The sequence below is a fragment of the Ovis aries genome, chromosome 1 (genome assembly GCF_016772045.2).
Source record: "Ovis aries strain OAR_USU_Benz2616 breed Rambouillet chromosome 1, ARS-UI_Ramb_v3.0, whole genome shotgun sequence".
Taxonomy (NCBI): Eukaryota; Metazoa; Chordata; class Mammalia; order Artiodactyla; family Bovidae; genus Ovis; species Ovis aries.
In genome coordinates, this window is record NC_056054.1 from 84831274 (window position 1) to 84849854 (window position 18581).

Here is an 18581-nt window from a genome sequence, read left to right on the forward strand (position 1 = left end):
CATAATGCATTTATGTCAATCAATAGTAAAATGATCCTTTAGAATATAGTCAAACTGTTATCAAAGTAGTATTAGCTTTTTCTATATCTAAGGATTTATATTTTATCATAATAATAATTGTGCCTGCATGCATGCTCAGTTGTTTAGTCGTGTCTGACTCTGAGACCCTATGGACTGTAGCCTGCCAGGCTCTTCTGTCCATGGGATTCTCCAGGCAAGAGTACTGGAGCGGGTTGCCATTTCCTCCTCCAGGGGATCTTCCCAGCCCAGGGATCCAACCTGTGTCTCTTGCGTGTCCTGCATTGGCAGGCAGATTCTTTACCACCTAGGAGGCCCTAATAACTGTATCTAGGGCAATGGCACCCCACTCCAGTACTCTTGCCTGGAAAATCCCATGGATGGAGGAGCCTGGTGGGCTGCAGTCCATGGGGTCACTAAGAGTCAGACACGACGGAGCAACTTCACTTTCACTTTTCACTTTTATGCATTGGAGAAGGAAATGGCAACCCACTCCAGTATTCTTGCCTGGAGAATCCCAGGGACAGAGGAGCCTGGCAGGCTGCTGTCTATGGGGTCGCACAGAGTCGGACATGACTGAAGCGACTTAGCAGCAGCAGCAGCAGCAGCAGCAAATAACAATTTGTTTCCAGTACTAAATCAAGTATTATGTGAGAGATTTAAAAATGAACCTTCACTATTTATAGGGGTAGCACATTCTTAGTTTGTCAATAGCAATGAAGAAAAAAAAATTAGGACATGCTTGACATAAATATTTAACAAAATAAGGTCAGCGTTTCCAGTTTGCGGCAAATTCACACAGAAGGATACCAAATAAAGAAGTGATAACTGCAAAGTGCTTGTTGGGTAGAAATCCCATTTGGATTTTTAATCTGCAGTGATATGCAAGATGAAATGGAGATAATGCCAGGGTTTTGTAAATGTTTATCCTCTTGGCAGTTCCATCAACTGGTGGTCAGTGCCTGAAACTGTCACCAAGTCCACGCTCGTACTGCCTGCCGCACAGCAAGCCAATAAGTCGAGAGGAGTTGCTGGGACAAGGAAGAGAGATTTTATTCAGAAAGCCAGCAGACTGAAAAATTGGTGGACTTGTGCCCCAAAGAACCATCTTGCCTGTTTAGAATTCAGGCTTCTTTTATACTAAAAGGGGACAGAGTAATGTCAAACATTTCCTGGTTCTGGTCAGCCTCTGAAGGTGATATGTTAGCCTCTTCCTTCCTGCAGTGATTCACAGGTGGGCCTGGTGGGCATGTTCTCTGTGAGATAAAGATATTTTATTAATAGCTTGATGCTCATTACCTGCGAGGCAGGGTTCTCAGAGATGGGCCATTATGTATCACTTAAGCTTATAGGCAACATCCCTTTGGGTGATTAATTTGTAATAGAATACAAAAGGTTCTTCGTTATTACAGAACCTTGTGTTGAAAGGAATTCTGAAGGTTAGTGCAAGAGAATGCCATGATTAAGTAGCTATGTTTTCTACATAGAGGAAGAGGAAATGAGAGCATATGCAACATATTTGCCATTCGCAACCTAAACCTGTGATATTTTTGGTTTGTTATGTATGGGCTGGTTTGTTTTTGGAGCTCTGCCAGAATGTGGTGGCACTCTAGAAGATGTGAAATTTAATGTTTTCAACAAGAGCTCCACCCAGTGTGATATGAAAACAGATGAGTTGGTCAATACAAGTGAAAACCGGAGGCTCTACAGAAGTTATTTATATTGTCTTAAGGAGCATGGAAAGCATTGCACACTGTGCATTTCTTCCGACTGTTCTCTTCTGTGTGAAAAGCAGTAATCTACAAATTTGGAGACCTGTAGTTCCAGAGCTACCCTTAATTGTTTTCTTTTCTTTTTTTTTTTTTTTACTTTTCGATTATTTTATTTATTTATTTTTTTTTAAATTTATTTTTATTTATTTATTTATTTTTTTATTTTTAGTTTTTATTTTTTTAAATTTTAAAATCTTTAATTCTTACATGCATTCCCAAACATGAACCCCCCTCCACCTCCCTCCCCATAACATCTTTCTGGGTCATCCCCATGCACCAGCCCCAAGCATGCTGCATCCTGCGTCAGACATAGACTGGCGATTCAATTCACATGATAGTATACATGTTAGAATGCCATTCTCCCAAATCATCCCACCCTCTCCTCTCCCTCTGAGTCCAAAAGTCCGTTATACACATCTGTGTCTCTTTCCCTGTCTTGCATACAGGGTCGTCATTGCCATCTTCCTAAATTCCGTATATATGTGTTAGTATACTGTATTGGTGTTTTTCTTCTGGCTTACTTCACTCTGTATAATCGGCTCCAGTTTCATCCATCTCATCAGAACTGATTCAAATGAATTCTTTTAACGGCTGAGTAATACTCCATTGTGTATATGTACCACAGCTTTCTTATCCATTCATCTGCTGATGGACATCTAGGTTGTTTCCATGTCCTGGCTATTATAAACAGTGCTGCGATGAACATTGGGGTACATGTGTCTCTTTCAATTCTGGTTTCCTCGGTGTGTATGCCCAGAAGTGGGATTGCTGGGTCATAAGGTAGTTCTATTTGCAATTTTTTAATTTCCTCATTTAGAGCTTGTCTAGATAGTTTTTGAACCACAGGTTTTGATTTCTATCAGAGCAAGGTATAGAACAAATTACATGACAAGCGTGATTTTGGTTCCTCTTTAATTGTAAGCAATATTAAGTGGTCTGTCTTAGATATTCGTCGTCTGTATTTAACTCCCCCAGGAAGAGAATCTGCTCTTACTTCAGTTTTGAGTACTACAGTCATCTTAATTCCTGTGGTTCTTCACCTGAAAGCTCTCTCTCTCTCTCTCTGACCTACAATCACCAAGGAGTCTTCATTTTCCTTCCCCCAATGTATATAAGGACACCTGCCCATCTTCATTGCTGTGGCCGATAACCTGATCCAGACCTTCAACATTTTATCACCAATGTTAGTTGAGGAGTAATTATTTGTTTGGGTGGGAGAGGGGGCTACCCTGTTCATGGAAGGATATTTAGTAACATCTCTACCCACAAGATGCCAGCACCATGCCCTCCCCAAAGATGTGACGCCCAAACACACCTCTGGATGTTGTCAGGTGTCCCGTGGGGGGGAAATCATCCACTGTTGAAAGCTACTACTTTAGACTGACAACCAAAGACCTCTATTAAATGTTAATTCCTCAAATTCCTCCAATCCTTTTTCTAATTATTCTAAAATCCCTTCTGTCAGATTCAATCAAGAGCATGCAGGGCTTACTTTGCATATTTCCTTTACCCAGCTCAAAGTGCCCTTCCTTTCATATTCTTCCAGGCTATTCCTAGATCCAGCTAACCACAGCAGGAAGACTTCTGTGATTAATTTTATAACCTCATATCATCACTGCATTTTGCTGAAATCTTTTTTTCTCAGCATCATTCCTGGTTTTTCTTTCTTTGCCTATGGCTTAAATGTGGATATTCTTCAGGGTTCTATTTTCAGTTTTCCTTTCAACTTAATCTATATTCTAGCAGATGAGGTCTTCTATTCCTTTCTCTTCACTATTTGTAACAATGACCACCATCACCCCTGTTCCAAATCTGTATCTCCAGGAAGAACTACCTCCTGAACTCTTAACTAGTTTTTTCCAACTAATAACAAGACCCCTGCAGAAGAGCCTGTGATCCCTCTAAGTCAACAGATCAAAAAAAAGAGAGAGAGAGAGTTTATTTTCTTCCCTAACCAAACCCTGCCTCCAGTCTTTTCTTAATAAATTGCATTATGATGTGTCCAAATGTCAAAAATAGGAACCTCAGACTTTCTCTTACCTATTTCAAATAACCTGCCTCCAAATATGTTCTTCCTGCCTCCTCCCCACTGCTCTAACCCAGACCAATCCTATTCTGTTGAAGTATCTGGTCACCTCGCCTCCAGCCTGTCCTTTCTCAGGCCTAGCCTCACCTTTCCCCCCTTTAAATCACCACCGTGCCCATAGGTCTTTGACAGCTTCTCATTGCTTGTTGAGCTTCCCTGGTGGCTCAGACGGTCTAAACTCTGTAGCATGTTACACAGAATTTTCATCATTCACCAACATTTTCCATGTGTCTCTCAGGCTCGTCAGAAAAATGAACCCACACTACATATTTCAGTAGAGAGAATTTACTAAAGAAAATGGTTAAACAGGTGCTTTAGAATTTAGACATGAGAAGAGGACACTGAAATAACTCAGAAATTTTCAATTGTGTGAGAAGGGAGTAGTAAAAGAGGATGGGGTTATGAGAAGCTAACAGTTTGGAGGAGAGACCCCACAGATGTGGGACCCATGCCTCTTAGGAGAGGTAATGCCTAACTGCTACTATTACCCCTGAAATGGTAGGCAGGAGCCCCTTGGAACTGGGGCTCACACCTCTAGAGAAGGAATAGTGCCAGGTTGGGGCAGAAACCTCTAAGGGTGAGACTGAAACTGGTTCTAAAAAGGCTGAGCCCCAGAACAAACTGCTGCTGTTGGAATGTGGGGCCATTGCTGGGACAATACTCTTAGGAGGAGCCCTGATCAGGGAAAGGGAAACCTCTGCTCCCTTCCTCCTGCCTCCTCTTTCTCTCTAGTGCACCCTGTTGGTGGAAACCAGGAGACAGCGTGCCGGGTTTCAGCCTCAACGTCAGAAGAAAGGTGGATTTAGACTTGAGTGACAAATGCTTAACAGCCAGCACAAAGTATTTTCACATCTTCTTGCCTTTGCTTATAGAGTTTCCCCAACCATAATTCTTTTCTACCAATATTTGCTTGATGCATGCCATTGTTCAAATACAATCTCCTTTCTGTACTCTTCTCAAATCTTCCTCCAGATAATTACTTATACCAGCGTTTGAGTTCCCCTAGCAGTTTGCTTCCATTATAGTTTTTTTTTCATATTGTATCATAATTATTTCTGTATATGTTCATTTGTTTGTTTTCTGCAAAACTGTGAGCTCCTTTAGGGCAGATAGAGTTATAACCATACCGCAGTAGATTTAGTAACACATCTGACACACAACAGATGCTGACTGAGCTGGACAGAACTGAGAAAAGTATTTTAATGAAATCTACATTATATTATTTTTTGTATATATATTTTATTTTCCAAACCAGATTTAAACTTCGTAAGAGCAGAGATCATGCTATTTCTTTTATTTTTTCATGGTGTTTAGTACAGGGTTTTATATGCTGAAGAAGAGCTTCATGATATTTGTTAACTACTTAGTTTATTCATTAGGCACCACAAATTTAGTTTAAGATGACATGAGGATGGAGCATAAGTTTATGAATAGCAGGTAAGATTTGTAGTTCGGTTTAGATGTGCTTCTAACATGTGATTCCAACAGAGAGATCTGTGCATATGGTAAAGCTCTGTTTGCTGAATAGCACAATCAAGAGACCAATTGAAATGTGTCTTAAAGTAAATTCTAAAGTAATTAAATATATTCCAGGTTCCATTTTTTCTCCTTATCACTTATAGAAAACATATTACTCCAATTAATGTGATTATTAATCCTGGGTTTCATCTGGTCCTTGAGTATTTATTAAATTTCTCACAATCATCAACATCAACTAGTAGATTATTTAAATGTAGGAAAGGTATTGAATTTTAACTTAATCACCAGATTCTTGAAAAAAAGAAACCTCTGTTCAACAACTGATTTACATTCAAGTCCAAGAAGAAGAAAAATCGCTTTTTTTTTTTTCTTACGGGGAGTGATATTTAATTAACTATTGATTTCTTCTCAATTATTCAAGGCAAGCAATTATCAATATTGATGGAAACAATATTTCCCTATGTGTAGTGCCCCAATGAAAGGAAATATCCCATTCAGCAATCTGCTGCCTGGAACAAGAAATGCTGAGAATCTTTAACTTTAAATGGAAACAGTTATTTGGATCTGTTTATTCCATGTTGCTCCAATTAAACAGATATTTTCTGAAACGTAAGCAAAACAAAATCCTGAAACCCTATGTATGCTTTCCAAATTAACAACAACCAAAAAAAAAGAGTAGGGTTTTGTCAGTTTTGACCATGAGTTTAACCACTCTAGTCTTGTAGATTTTGCCTCAGAGCTACAGATCTTGACATTTTTTTTTAACCAAGGCTCGTAAAATACTATAATTTGGGTCTAATATTTATGGTTTATAAGTCACCCGATGAGAAGTAGCTTACATAATCATTAGAACCCTTGAAACCCTACCTTGTATATCAATATTGTGAGCCTGAAGGATTTAGTAGGCCTTAATAGTCACTTCTAACATTTACAGATAGCACGTGGGGGTACACTTGAAAATTATACCAATCCATTATACAACTATGATAGAGGTCTCCAAGGAATTGTTGTGAAAGGTGGGAAGATAGGGCCCTATTTAGGGAACATTTTTATTAACTCCTGAGCATCCACCACCATCTTTTCTCAGCTCATTTGCACACAGGGCATTAGCATGTTTACATTTAAGAAGCTTCTTTTGACGGTGACATAACTGTTGAACATGATTAATGGACAAAACAATATTCTTTATTGAATTATTACTGGGAGAAGAGGGTTATTTTTTAAAAATACTTTACACTTGATAGTATGAATATGCGTGTGCGTGTGTGTTAAATTGGGGAAATTTGACTATGACATTTTTTAAAGATGAAGAATGTTATAATTTATAAGAAGCTACTTTTTCTGCTCTGCACCATCCCCCTCCCCTTTCCAGGGTGGTTCTATATAGTAAGTGCTTAAGTGGCATATGTTGCTGGGAAGCGTTCTTAGCTCTTTTCCTCTTTGGTGTTTTCATTTCCCTGTGTTCTATTTATTATTCTGCTAAATCAGTGAAACCTTGATTATCTAAAGGAATAGGAGACATGGAATAATAAGGAAAACTTGATCTTTGAAGAAATAAATTATTAGATGCAAGTTACATGACAGGGACTGTGAATGAATTTTAGTATCTGAAATTGCTTGCTTTATTTATTCAAACGGATTTTATTAATTGATGGACATAATAAAGTTTTGATAATCAGGGTTTCACCATTGCATTTATTACTATCCCTGGAAATCAAGGTAACCTTGGACTCTAGTTGCTATATTTACAAAGCGATTAATATCCTAATAGGCTATTAGACACAAATGCACTGCTCTTCCTCCCATTCCTCCCATGAAAAGCTTTCTCTCCTCGGATCTGGCTGCCACCTTGCCTGGAGCATGCTGCCTGCCCCCTGCCCCACCCCTCCCTCCTCACGCTTGCCGCTGGCTCCCGACTTCCTGCATGCAGCGCTGGAATCACCCGCGGAGAGAATGGCCCACCCCTTAGAAGTTCTTGGTCATTCTAGCAGTACTGCTTTGCATTTTAATTCCATTTATCTGGCTCCAAAGCCCTGCATTCTTGTATGAGGCACTATCCTTGAACAGCCCTGGAGGTCACAACAGGTCCCAGTTCCGTGAAGAGAAGATACTGCCAAACCCGGAGTATCACATTTCTTTGTACTTGATAGTCTGAAATGGACAATGATAATATCCAAGATTGCAGCAAAAAAAAAAAAAAAATCTATATGAAAAGGATTAATATGATCAAAACAAAGGCAGCAAACTACATTTGTTTGGAAATCGGAGTCACATGCTTAGTTTGCGGAGGGGAGGGGGGAGCACAAGATCGATAGAGATTTTTTTTTTTAAAGCTGAAAACATGATGTACCAGATGAACTTAAATTGATTCTGCTTCTCCTCCCCGCGCCCCCCTCCCTCGTTCTGCAGCGAATGTCTGCGACAACGAGCTCCTGCACTGCCAGAACGGAGGGACGTGCCACAACAACGTGCGCTGCCTGTGCCCAGCCGCGTACACGGGCATCCTGTGCGAGAAGCTGCGGTGCGAGGAGGCGGGCAGCTGCGGCCCCGACTCCGGCCAGGGCGCGCCCCCGCGCGGCTCCCCCGCGCTGCTGTCGCTGCTGTTGCTGCTGGCCGCTCTGCTGGGGACAGCCGGCCCCCTGGGCATCTAGGCGGCGCACCCAGCCACCAGACGGGCCGTGCTCTGGGGAAGCAAACACAGCCCCAGCATTTGCTACTAACATAGGAAACCCGCCCTCAGACACCCCTACTCAAACACAGTGTACAAAGAAGGCCTAACTGAACTAAGCCATATTTATCAGCCGTGGACAGCACACCTGAGTCAAGACTGTTAATTTCTGACTCCCAGAGGAGTTGGCAGCTGTTGATATTATCACTGCGAATCACATTGCCAGCTGCAGAGCTTACCACCCATCGGAAGGGCTGTGACAGCCCCCCAAAAGGAAAGAAAAACAACAACAACAAATCAACCAACCTAAAAAACATTTGCTGCTGGCACGTGGTGTGCCCCAGCACCGCCTGGCCCTGTGTGTGGACCAACCAAATAGAAGCATCCTTTGCTGGCATTGCTTTGTGGGTCTAAGGAAGTCTGTTACAAGCTGCCATATTGGCCTGCTTCAGCCCCTGAACCCCCTTCCAACCTGTGCTTTAGTGAACTGTTGCTCTGTAACCCTTGTTGGTTGAAAGATTTCTTTGTCTGATGTTAGTAATGCACACGTGTAACAGCCCCCTCCAAAAGCTCCAGCCAGTCATACCCTGTGTATCTTAGCAGCACTGAGTCATCCCAGTGCGAGCACACATCCACTGTCCCCAAGAGTGGCTACAGGAAAAAAGAAAGTGTATCTATCCTTTTGTATTCAAATGAAGTTATTTTTCTTGGAATACTGTAATATGTAGATTTTTTGTATTCTTGCCAGTTTGTGTTACCAGACAATCTGTTAATGTATCTAATTCGAATCAGCAAAGACTGACATTTTATTTTGTCCTCCTTCCATTCTGTTTTGTTTCATTGTGCAGAGATTTCTCTGTAAGGGCAACAAACTTGCTGGCATCAAAGAATATCAGTTTACATATATTAACAAGTGTAATAAGATTCCACCAAAGGACATTCTAAGTGTTTTCTTGTTGCTTTAACACTAGAAGATTTAAAGAATAAAAATTCCTGCATAAACGATTTCAGGAATTCGTATTGCAATTTCTTAAGATGAAAGGAGCAGCCACCGAGCAGTTTCACACTCACTTTACTGATTCCTATGTGGACCGAATACACTCAGCTGACGAATTTAGTACCCAGGAAGATGGATTGATGTTCATTAGCTTGGACAACTTCTGCAAAATATGAGACTGTTTCCACTTGGGAAAAATTATAACAGCAAAAAAAAAAAAAATCTAAGTGATTGCCAAGATTATGCCAAAGCCTGTTGGCAGAGTACTAAGAGACTTTTATTTTTAAGTCATGCTATTTTCACAGATTGATGTGATCATGTGACTCTAGGGATGCTGATCTATGTATCTTTCCAATTACAGTGTTTACATGGAGTATCATAAGAGAAAACCTGGGGAACCAGGAAAGTCGCAGGGATATTGAGTGATTAGCAATTTGACTTTGAATATATTCAGACTAAGTATTTACAGGAAATATCAAAATACCCAGCAGCAGCTAGACATAACTGCTGTTCTTGAGAATAAAGTTTGTTTTAAGTACCGCCCAAGGTGTAATAAATTCTTGTTTCTGCCTTTTATTAGGCCAATTACTGTGCAAGACAGCAAGGTGGGGAGAGGAGGGAAGAACCAGTGCAAAGTTCCAAAGTGACTAAACCAGTGTGTATTCCATTCCCACCACACTGTTGTCCTACAGGTTACAAATGTGTTAGCGACAGCATCTCCTGGAGTCAAAAACAATTATCAGCCCGAGCCAGTGTCTGAAGGACAGCGAAGTCCTGCATGACTTGGTAGAGCAATAATCTATGATGGTGTTATGTTGGACGCCTACTTCCAGTCTGAATTCTTTACCCTGCCAGTGCTCTTTGCTGAACCAGGGGAGGGGGATGTCTTCTGATAAATATCCTCGGTGAAAACTAGATGAAGGAACAGCATGTCTTATTGGTTTTGTTCCCAGAAAAGCCAATTCAAAGAAGGCAATAAAAGGTAAACAGGTAATGCCTGTGCTGCCTGCCACCCCACGTCTAAGTCGATTGAATGTTTGTTATTCAAACCCACAGTCTCTTTTGATGTAAGAAATAAGGAAAGATGGAAATAAATTAGAGCTCTGGCTTAGTGCCGGAGTGGCCAACCAGAAATTGGAGATTTACATTAGAAGCATAAACAGCAAATTGTATTTCAAGCTCACCAAAGACTACACGTGAAAATGCCGATAACATGCAGAGTTTGAGATTACTTATAATGAGGTGGATTTCTAATATTAAAATTGAAGTTTAAGTTGTCTTATAGTATATTAGCACAAACCAAAGGCAGACTATGTTATTTCCAGCAGTGATGCACTTTATCATTATCCGCTCATGGCTTTGTCACCTCCTCAGGAATCAGACTGAACATTTCAATACACAGTTTTCCAAAAGCTAGTTCTAAAATTTAATGAAGGCCTGATCTAAATCAGTTCATCTGCATTTTATCTTGATGAAGCTATAAGAATCTAAATTGATGAGGAATATCTTGCGTTCAGTGTATTTAGATATAGTTTTCTGAATTTCCTGAAGTGATGTGATCTACTTTTAATAAATTCACTTTTAGGTATATAACAAATGGAAATGAAATGTTCTTTTTAATCTGGATTCTCAAATTCTTCTTAAGAGTACATTACTTTGATTAAACCCCAACTCGGTGGATTTTATTTATCTGCTGTTTTCTAGCATTCTTGCAAAGCTGGTTCCATCTACAATGTTATGCCTAAGCACAGGACTGGGGTAAAAAGTGGGAACTAAGTTGTTCACATATTTAAGACCCTAATTCTTGCTTGGTCTTTACTTGGATTAACCCTTAGGGTTGGTTAATATAGTGTTATATATGAGTTAGTCAGTCAGCTTTACCACAGAGTACAAATACAACAACTCCTTTGATGAATATAACACTTCAAAGAAATCTTTGTCCCAAGGTTCCGCTATATAGAAAGGGCTTCCCTGGTGGCTTAGATGGTAAGCCTGCAATGCAGGAGAGCCAGGTTCAGTCCTTAGGTTGGGAAGATCCCCTGGAGAAGGGAATGGCCACCCACTCCAGTATTCTTACCTGGAGAACTTCATGGACAGAGGGGCCTCGCAGGCTACAGTGCATGGGGTTGCAAAGAGTCGGACATGACTGAGCAATTAACATTTCTTCACTTTTCAAATATATAAAGTGTTGGTATTTATGGTATTTATTTAGACTGCCCTGTGATGATGTCTGAGTGATTTGTTTCTGACCCTGTGCACAGCCTAGAGAGGGAGTTTCAGTCCTAGGAGAGGGGGCACTTACTTAGTGGGGCCCATTCTGACTCTCCTCCCACTTTGTCTTCATAGCTAGGAACCTAGAATTCCCTACCTATGTGTCCTCCACCCACTTTTAGGGTGTGTACACTTCTGGGGTCTAAACTTCTGAAGGCAAGCGGCATCATGAGTGTACATCCTTGAGCACAAGAGGAGGCAAAGGGTGAATATGTATTATAGATAGATTAGTGACTTGGGCCTAGGAGTTACGCTGTGGAATCTACACATGATTGAGAAGATGCTCCTTGCAGTGAAAACCAGAGCTCAGGGATAGAAAAGAAGGGACTCAGGGGTGGGAGAGAGAGAGTAGGGCATCTCAGGGCCAGCGTCTGGTACAGAACTCTGAGCAGCCTGAATATCCCAGACCTATACCTGGGTTTCCAATTGTTGTGACAGTATTCACGTTAAAGCCAACAGGATGGAACATAGGGTTAAGTAACACTATGTTAGCTTGATGTGTAGTTTTTAAATATTTAGAAATATGGTATGTGGGTACTTTTGTCCTGCCCCTGCCTAGCGGATCTTCCTGGAGATGGACACTGCATGAGGTGCCCTTGAGTCAAATGACCAAGTTAGCACAAATCATTCACCCAGGTACAGGCTGGGAGAAGGCATGTGTGTTACGTCACTTCAGTTGTGCCTGGCTCTTTGCAACCCTATGGACTGCAGTCTGCCAGGCTCCTCTGTCCGTGGGATTCTCTAGTCAAGAATACTAGACTGGGTTGCCATGCCCTCCTCCAGTGGATCTTTCCCACCCGGAGATCGAACCGGAATCGCCTGCTTTGGCAGGCAGGCTCTTTACCACTAGCGCCACCTAGGAAGCCAGTGGGAGAAGGCATACTGGTCACAGTTCAATTCCTTTAATTAATGCTCCACTTCCTTTTTTCTCCAACCTGTGGTCTTATTGAATGTAGGAAGGTTTGGATGGACTGGGGGGAGCTGTGAGGAAACCCTGAAATCAGATTTTTTGTCTCATCATCTTCACTCTTTGCCATCAATTATCCAGTATTACTTGGAAGTAAGGACCCCATATTCTGAGATGGGATGCTCTGTGCTACGTGGGAAATGGGTTGTTGCCCTTCACCTGTTGTTAAATACTAGATATGATAATTATTTAACAGTTTATCTGCTCACAGGGTTACACAGAATGTGTGGGAACTTTGAACTACCTGTTCTATATACTTGTTATGCACTGAATTCTGTTTATATACAATTTAAAGCTTTAGCTTCAGAAATCTGAACTAGAATTTCATACCCACTGTTTCAGTTCTCAGCCTTTATCAATAAGGATGGCAATGGTGGCAAAACCTAAGCTGCATCTTAGAACAATCTGAATAACTGAGTAAAACTCTAGGATTCATTTTTCAGAAAAACTAATTGGGCAGCCATAATGGCATATAGGAGTGAAAAATACAGATAAGGAACACCCCTAGAGTTTGGATCCAAATGTGTGGTTGTGAACAATTCTTTCTTTGCCTCAGGAAATCAGGACTAGATTCTAATCAATTTTCTTTCCAAGAAATATCAAATGTCCATTTGGCGCAAATATTCTGACAGTTCTGATCATTTCGTTATGGAAGAATTTTTCGCTTTTATCTTACTTTCACTATTTTATACTAAAAGTCGTTTTTCTCTTTAGTTAGCAAAAAATTTGCCAATGAATTTCTCAGCATAAACTGTATATAAGCATAATATGATGTCAGAAAGAATTAAGAATGCCAACTATCATATTTTGGATTGTTACCAACAATCTTGGGAACATGAAGAATTTTTACTCTTCAACACCTGGTAAGGTGTGACTCACACATGTTACCATCTTCATCTTGCATCTGAAGAATAAAATAGCTAAGCAACAGGCATATCTCTTGTATAAATAATGTTATTACATTTAACTAGAAAGGAGAAAATAACATCTGTGAAAAACTTACATTAATCTTGAAAAATGAAGTTATTTAAGATCCATTATGGCAGAAAAATTTCTAACCCCAACACATTTTTAGAGTAGGTTCTGAAACAAGTCTACCAAGAAGACTTAAATGATTTTTAAGTTGTTTAGACTACAGTTGAGCATTTAACAAATGCTGGAATCCCCTCTCTGCCTTCTCCCATCACCCAAGAGCTCTTTTTAATTGATGATTGAATTAAAATGGAGTAGTAACATCTCAAATTATGTGATGTTTTTATTAACCTAGAATGATAGCTGGTAAAATGGGCCATTATTCTGCAAGACCTAATTATGTTAACACTAAAGATTTAGCTAGGCTGACTGGAGCAAACTGCAGAGAATTGGAAGTAAAAATATTATCATTTTCTTAACCTGGTCTCATTTTTTTCAGAAGCATTGCTTTTAAATGTTATTTAATTAGTGAACTTTGAATTCTGTGGGTAAAAGGACCTGACTGAAAGAGAGAAAAAAAATAATTATTATCCCTCCTACATCTGTCAGAATAGATGTGAAAATTCCTGCGTGGTGAGAATATGTCAAGTTATGTTAAAGACACAGTGTACCATAGTGTGTCTCCTCCAGGAGCCCTGCCGTGATGACACCGCATTGCAGCTTTGCTCTTACTGGGGTAAGTCATTCTAATCTAATAAAAGAAGGAAAATGGCAGAAAATCACACACCTGAAGTCCTGTTAAGAATAGGTGAGTCTTTTTGCCCCAGGCAGGCAAGAACATAATGTCATTTCTGTTCGTCTGTGTTTTGCTCTGAAGGAGGGGCCGCTCCTGTGGGGAAAATCTACCCGTGTGAAACACGGCAAGAAAACATTCTCCAAGGAAATAGCATTTTGCTGTTTACCAGTCATGCCTACCCCATGAAGCCCTGAGTAATTGTCTTGGCTTTCATGGTGTGATAAACACCTAAAGGCAAGAGATTAGTGCCATCACTCTTTGTCTTTTTTTCTCTCCCTTTGGAAAAAAAAGTGGGTCCAAATATGAGATGATGACATTTGCAAGAATCCTTCAGCTAGTTGATCCTAATTATGAATGCTCCAGCTAAATATTTAGTTTAGTAAATTAATAGTGTGACAAGTATTGGAGCAGCTTTACAACCACTTAAACTCATGCTTACATCCTGTGTAATTACAATTCATAATTGGGAAAGCAAGCAGTCAAAACTAAATGCATTCTGATCAATGGTTCTCATTCTGCCAGACAGATCCAGCACAATGTGTTACAGTAAGTGACCTGAAGGCAGGGCTTCAACATCTAGAGCTCAGTCTAGACTTGGGAAGGGCAATGGAGGGATTCTAGCACTGAGGTACTTTTTAACTTAGGTGTAAGAGTTTGTGTGTAAATGATTTTCTTTTTTCCCTGAGCAGAGGATCTATTAATTCTCTCTCTTTTTAAATTTATCAAAGGCCTGCAAGTATCAGGATGGCTGCACTAAAACCTCAGGTTAAGATTTACCTTAACTAGGAATTTTTTTAAGAAAAATGAATAAATAAACTGTTGATAGGGGATGGATGAAAATAATACATTGGTACTTGAAAGTACATGTTCTCCAACAATCAGCTCTTTTTTCATCTCTTACTGACTTTATCTTTCCTGAGCATCTTTCCCCAAAGGGCATCTGTATTCTCTTTTGTAGATATATATTTTAATACATTCACATTTGTTCTGGAAGCCACATGAAGGTAAAAGTGAAAATAACCTAGGTCAGGAATATAGTATGAGTAACAAACCGTCAAAATGTCTCATCAATCTGGTGTATTTCTCATGGTGACATGTAGGATCAAGGACTTTCACTTCATCTGGGTCCCTGGGTCAACCTTCCTTTAAGCTTCGAAGGATATTGATTCCAATTAAGAGTTCCAAATAAAGCTCTTGGGAGAATCTCTGTTTCTGAATAAATATCTGCATTAATATATTGATAATAAAGGCTTCATACCACAAATCAGTTTCAATTAAATGATAACTAAGTTCTGACAATCAGATATATATCATTTTTTCATTCAATCTGAGAATATACATATTTTCAGGTAAATTCTCATTTTAATGTGCACAACATATTTTCACAAACAATCACATACCTGTGTCATTGAGGGAGTGAGGGCTGCCTCTAATCAAAGGCAGATAGCACTAGGTTGACTTGAAACTTGCCTATTCGAGGATGTTACCACAAATACTTAAATCCCTGTCCATTAGTCAGATTCTGTCCCCAGAAATACAAGCGCACTCTGAAAAGGTTGGAAATAACGTGGGTTCTGATTGTGCTTTCAGGGTTGCAAGAAGCATAGCCTCTCTGACTTCTCTGTTGCAGGCATTTTGCTGGAAAGGGCTCAAACTGTTTCTTTCTCACACTTGTCCTAACATTAAAAAAAAATTAAATATTTGCGACACTGGAACACATTTGGATTGAATGGCGCAAACTCATTTTCCTTTTGGCTGATTTGTTTCATTTTTACAGTGATTCTCACTACAAGCATCCAATCAGGAGCAAAGGTCTTTCTACTTGTCTGTATGGTTCCCTGAGTTGTGGGCACTGTTCTTACTGTTCTGCTTGGGGTCCTGATTTACATTCTCACCCTGAGCCAGCCAGCCATAGACTTGAGCTATCTGAATCAGAAGTGACTAGATCACCTGTGATGTTGAGCACTTGAATGTGGTTAGTCTAAATTGACGTGTCTTGTGAGTGTAAGATACCAGATTTCAAAGAGTACCAAACAAATGAGAAAAGAATGTGAATTATCTCTTTGATCATTTTCATATTGATTACCTGTCGGGATGATAGTATTTTGGACATGTGTTAAATAAAATATATTATTAGAATTGATTTAAACTGTTTCTTTTTCCTTTTCTAATGTGGCTACCAAAGATGTTTTAATTACATATGTGGCTCACATTATGTTTTTATTGGACAGCACTGCTCTTAATTTTCCTGTCTCTGAAATGGGTCTAATAGTATTCACTCTCCAGACTTAATGTGGAAATCGAAGTTTGAGCTAATGAACATGCAAATAGTTGGCAAATTGTAAAGTGTAGGAAGAGTCTAAAGGGGTGATGTCCATGATGGTGGTCATCTTGGTATTTTCAAGCTCCAGTTCCACCTTTCCAGATTTTTCAGGAAATTTTCACCAAAACTTCCTCTACAATCTCTCCAAGGCACTGAATGCAAGGCCCTTAAAATTTTGAATGTGACACATACCTGAATGTAAAGCTTGCATTTGCAACCATGTCAACAAAGAGAGTGCTGACAGTAGTGAAAAATAAAAGTAATAGCAGTCACTCAGCTAATCTTTGCTGAAAGGCTTGAACCAGTAGCTGTGTTAAGTATTTTTACTGTCTTTATGCATTTCTGTAAGTGCCGCTTATGAGCATATTGCTGACTCATTTTCTCTCTGCATACCTAATCGCTTCTCTCAAGTTCTGTAGGTAGACCATGAATGGAAGATGGCAAAAAAGGGAACAGAGGCATAATGTGAGTTAACAGTGTGTGCGTGTGTGCTCGCTTGTGTCCAGCTCTTTGTGGCCCCGTGGACAATAGCCTGCCGGGCTCCTCTCTCCATTTTCCAGGCAAGAATACTGGAGTGGGTTGCCGTTTCCTCCTCCAGGGGATCTTCCCAACCCAGGGATCAAACCCACATCTGTTGCTACTCCTGCATGGGCTGGGGGGATTCTTTACCACCAGCACCACCTGGGAAGCCCCATATGTGCATACACTTGCATAGCAGGCTTTCCTGGAGGCTCAGCAGTAAAGAATCCACCGGGTTGGGAAGATCCCCTGGGGCAAGGGAGGGGGGAACAGGGCGGGGAGAGAGTGAGGAGGTGCAGAACTAGCAATCTGCTCCAGTACTCTTGCCTGAAAATCCGCTTGGATAGAGGAACCTGTCAGGCTGCAGGACATGGGGTCGCAAAGAGTTGGACACAACCGAGTGACAACAAACGACAGACTTGCGTAACAGAGTTCTAGCATCATGATGTACACGCTGTTAGGATTTCCAAGTAGGCATTCGAGTTCTAGCATCATGATGTACACGCTGTTAGGATTTCCAAGTAGGCATTCTTCATTTTACTGCGCTTCACTCTATTGCTTTTCCCAGACACTGCATTTTTTACAAATTGAAGCCTTGTGACAATGAGCAAGTCCATCAGCACCATTTTTCCAACAGCATCTGCTCATTCTGAGTCTCTGTGTCCAGTGCTGGTGATTCTTAACAATATTTCAGATTTTTTTCATTATGATCATATGTGTTGTGATGCTCTGTGATCAGTGATCTTTGATGTTACTATTGAAAAAAATTACAACTCCCAGAAGGTTCAGATGATGGTTAGCATTTTTTAGCAGTAAAATATTTTAAATTAAGGTATATTTTTTTTTGGACACAAATCTATTGCACAGTTAATAGACTACAGTGCAGTGTAAACATAACTTTCGTATGCACTGAGAAACCAAAAAATTCGGTGCTGCTTTATTGTGATATTCTCTTTATTGCAATGGTCTGGACCCAAACTGGCAACATCCCCGAGGTATGCCTTGTAGTTGGATTCAAGTGTTGAACCTTTTATTAATTTAAATTCTGTCTGCTTAAAGGATAGTTTTCGTGGGATAACACCTTTGTTATTTCACCACTCCATTCACAGCCTCTTAGGATAAATTATTCACTCTATAGCCTTGAACTCAAACCCCATCTTGTCCTCAGCACATCTCTCTAATCCACGAAGTCTGAAAATGCCCTGCACTTTATCATCTTCTTGACGTGTTTAGGTCTTTTTTAAAACCTCCAATGCCTTTCATAATCCTTCACCCATAAAAATCCTACTCCAAGTCAGGTTCTGCCTCTCCAAGAAGTCGTGTCAATCATCCTCACTACTCCTATCCATGCTTAATGATCTGACTCATCACTTAGTTCTTGCTGCATATGCTTTATCCTGTGAATTTACGTGTTATCTCTCCTACTAGATTATCATTGTTAACACATTACACACATGTACACACACAGGATCTTGCTTATAACAGGGCTCTGTACATTCATTTGGACTTCCCAGATGGCTCAGTGCTAAAGAATCTGCCGGCTAAGGCAGGAGACGCAGGTCTGATCCCTGGGTCAGGAAGACCCCCTGGAGGAGGAAATGGCAACTCACTCCAATATTCTTGCCTGGAAAATTCCATGGAGAGAGGCGCCTGGTGGGCTACAGTCCATGGGGTCGCAAAGAGTTGAACGCTACTGAGTGACTGAGCATGCACACGTGCGTTCATTCACAAATACTGAGTACCTGTTCTGTGCCTGGCGCCCATGTAGATGAT

General features: G+C 40.4%; 1 protein-coding gene across 6 annotated transcripts in view; it reads left to right on the top strand.

Annotated features, from left to right (window-relative positions):
• The window catches only part of NTNG1 (netrin G1), a 377746-nt gene extending 361637 nt beyond the window's left edge, over positions 1-16109 (top strand). For all 6 annotated transcript variants that reach the window (XM_042251650.2, XM_004002252.6, XM_012177447.5 and 3 more), the window contains one exon: positions 7765-16109. In XM_042251650.2, the coding sequence (XP_042107584.1) occupies positions 7765-8006 (242 nt within the window). In that variant the 3' untranslated portion in view covers positions 8007-16109. The remainder of the gene's footprint in view (positions 1-7764) is intronic.
• The last annotated feature ends 2472 nt before the right edge of the window (positions 16110-18581 follow it).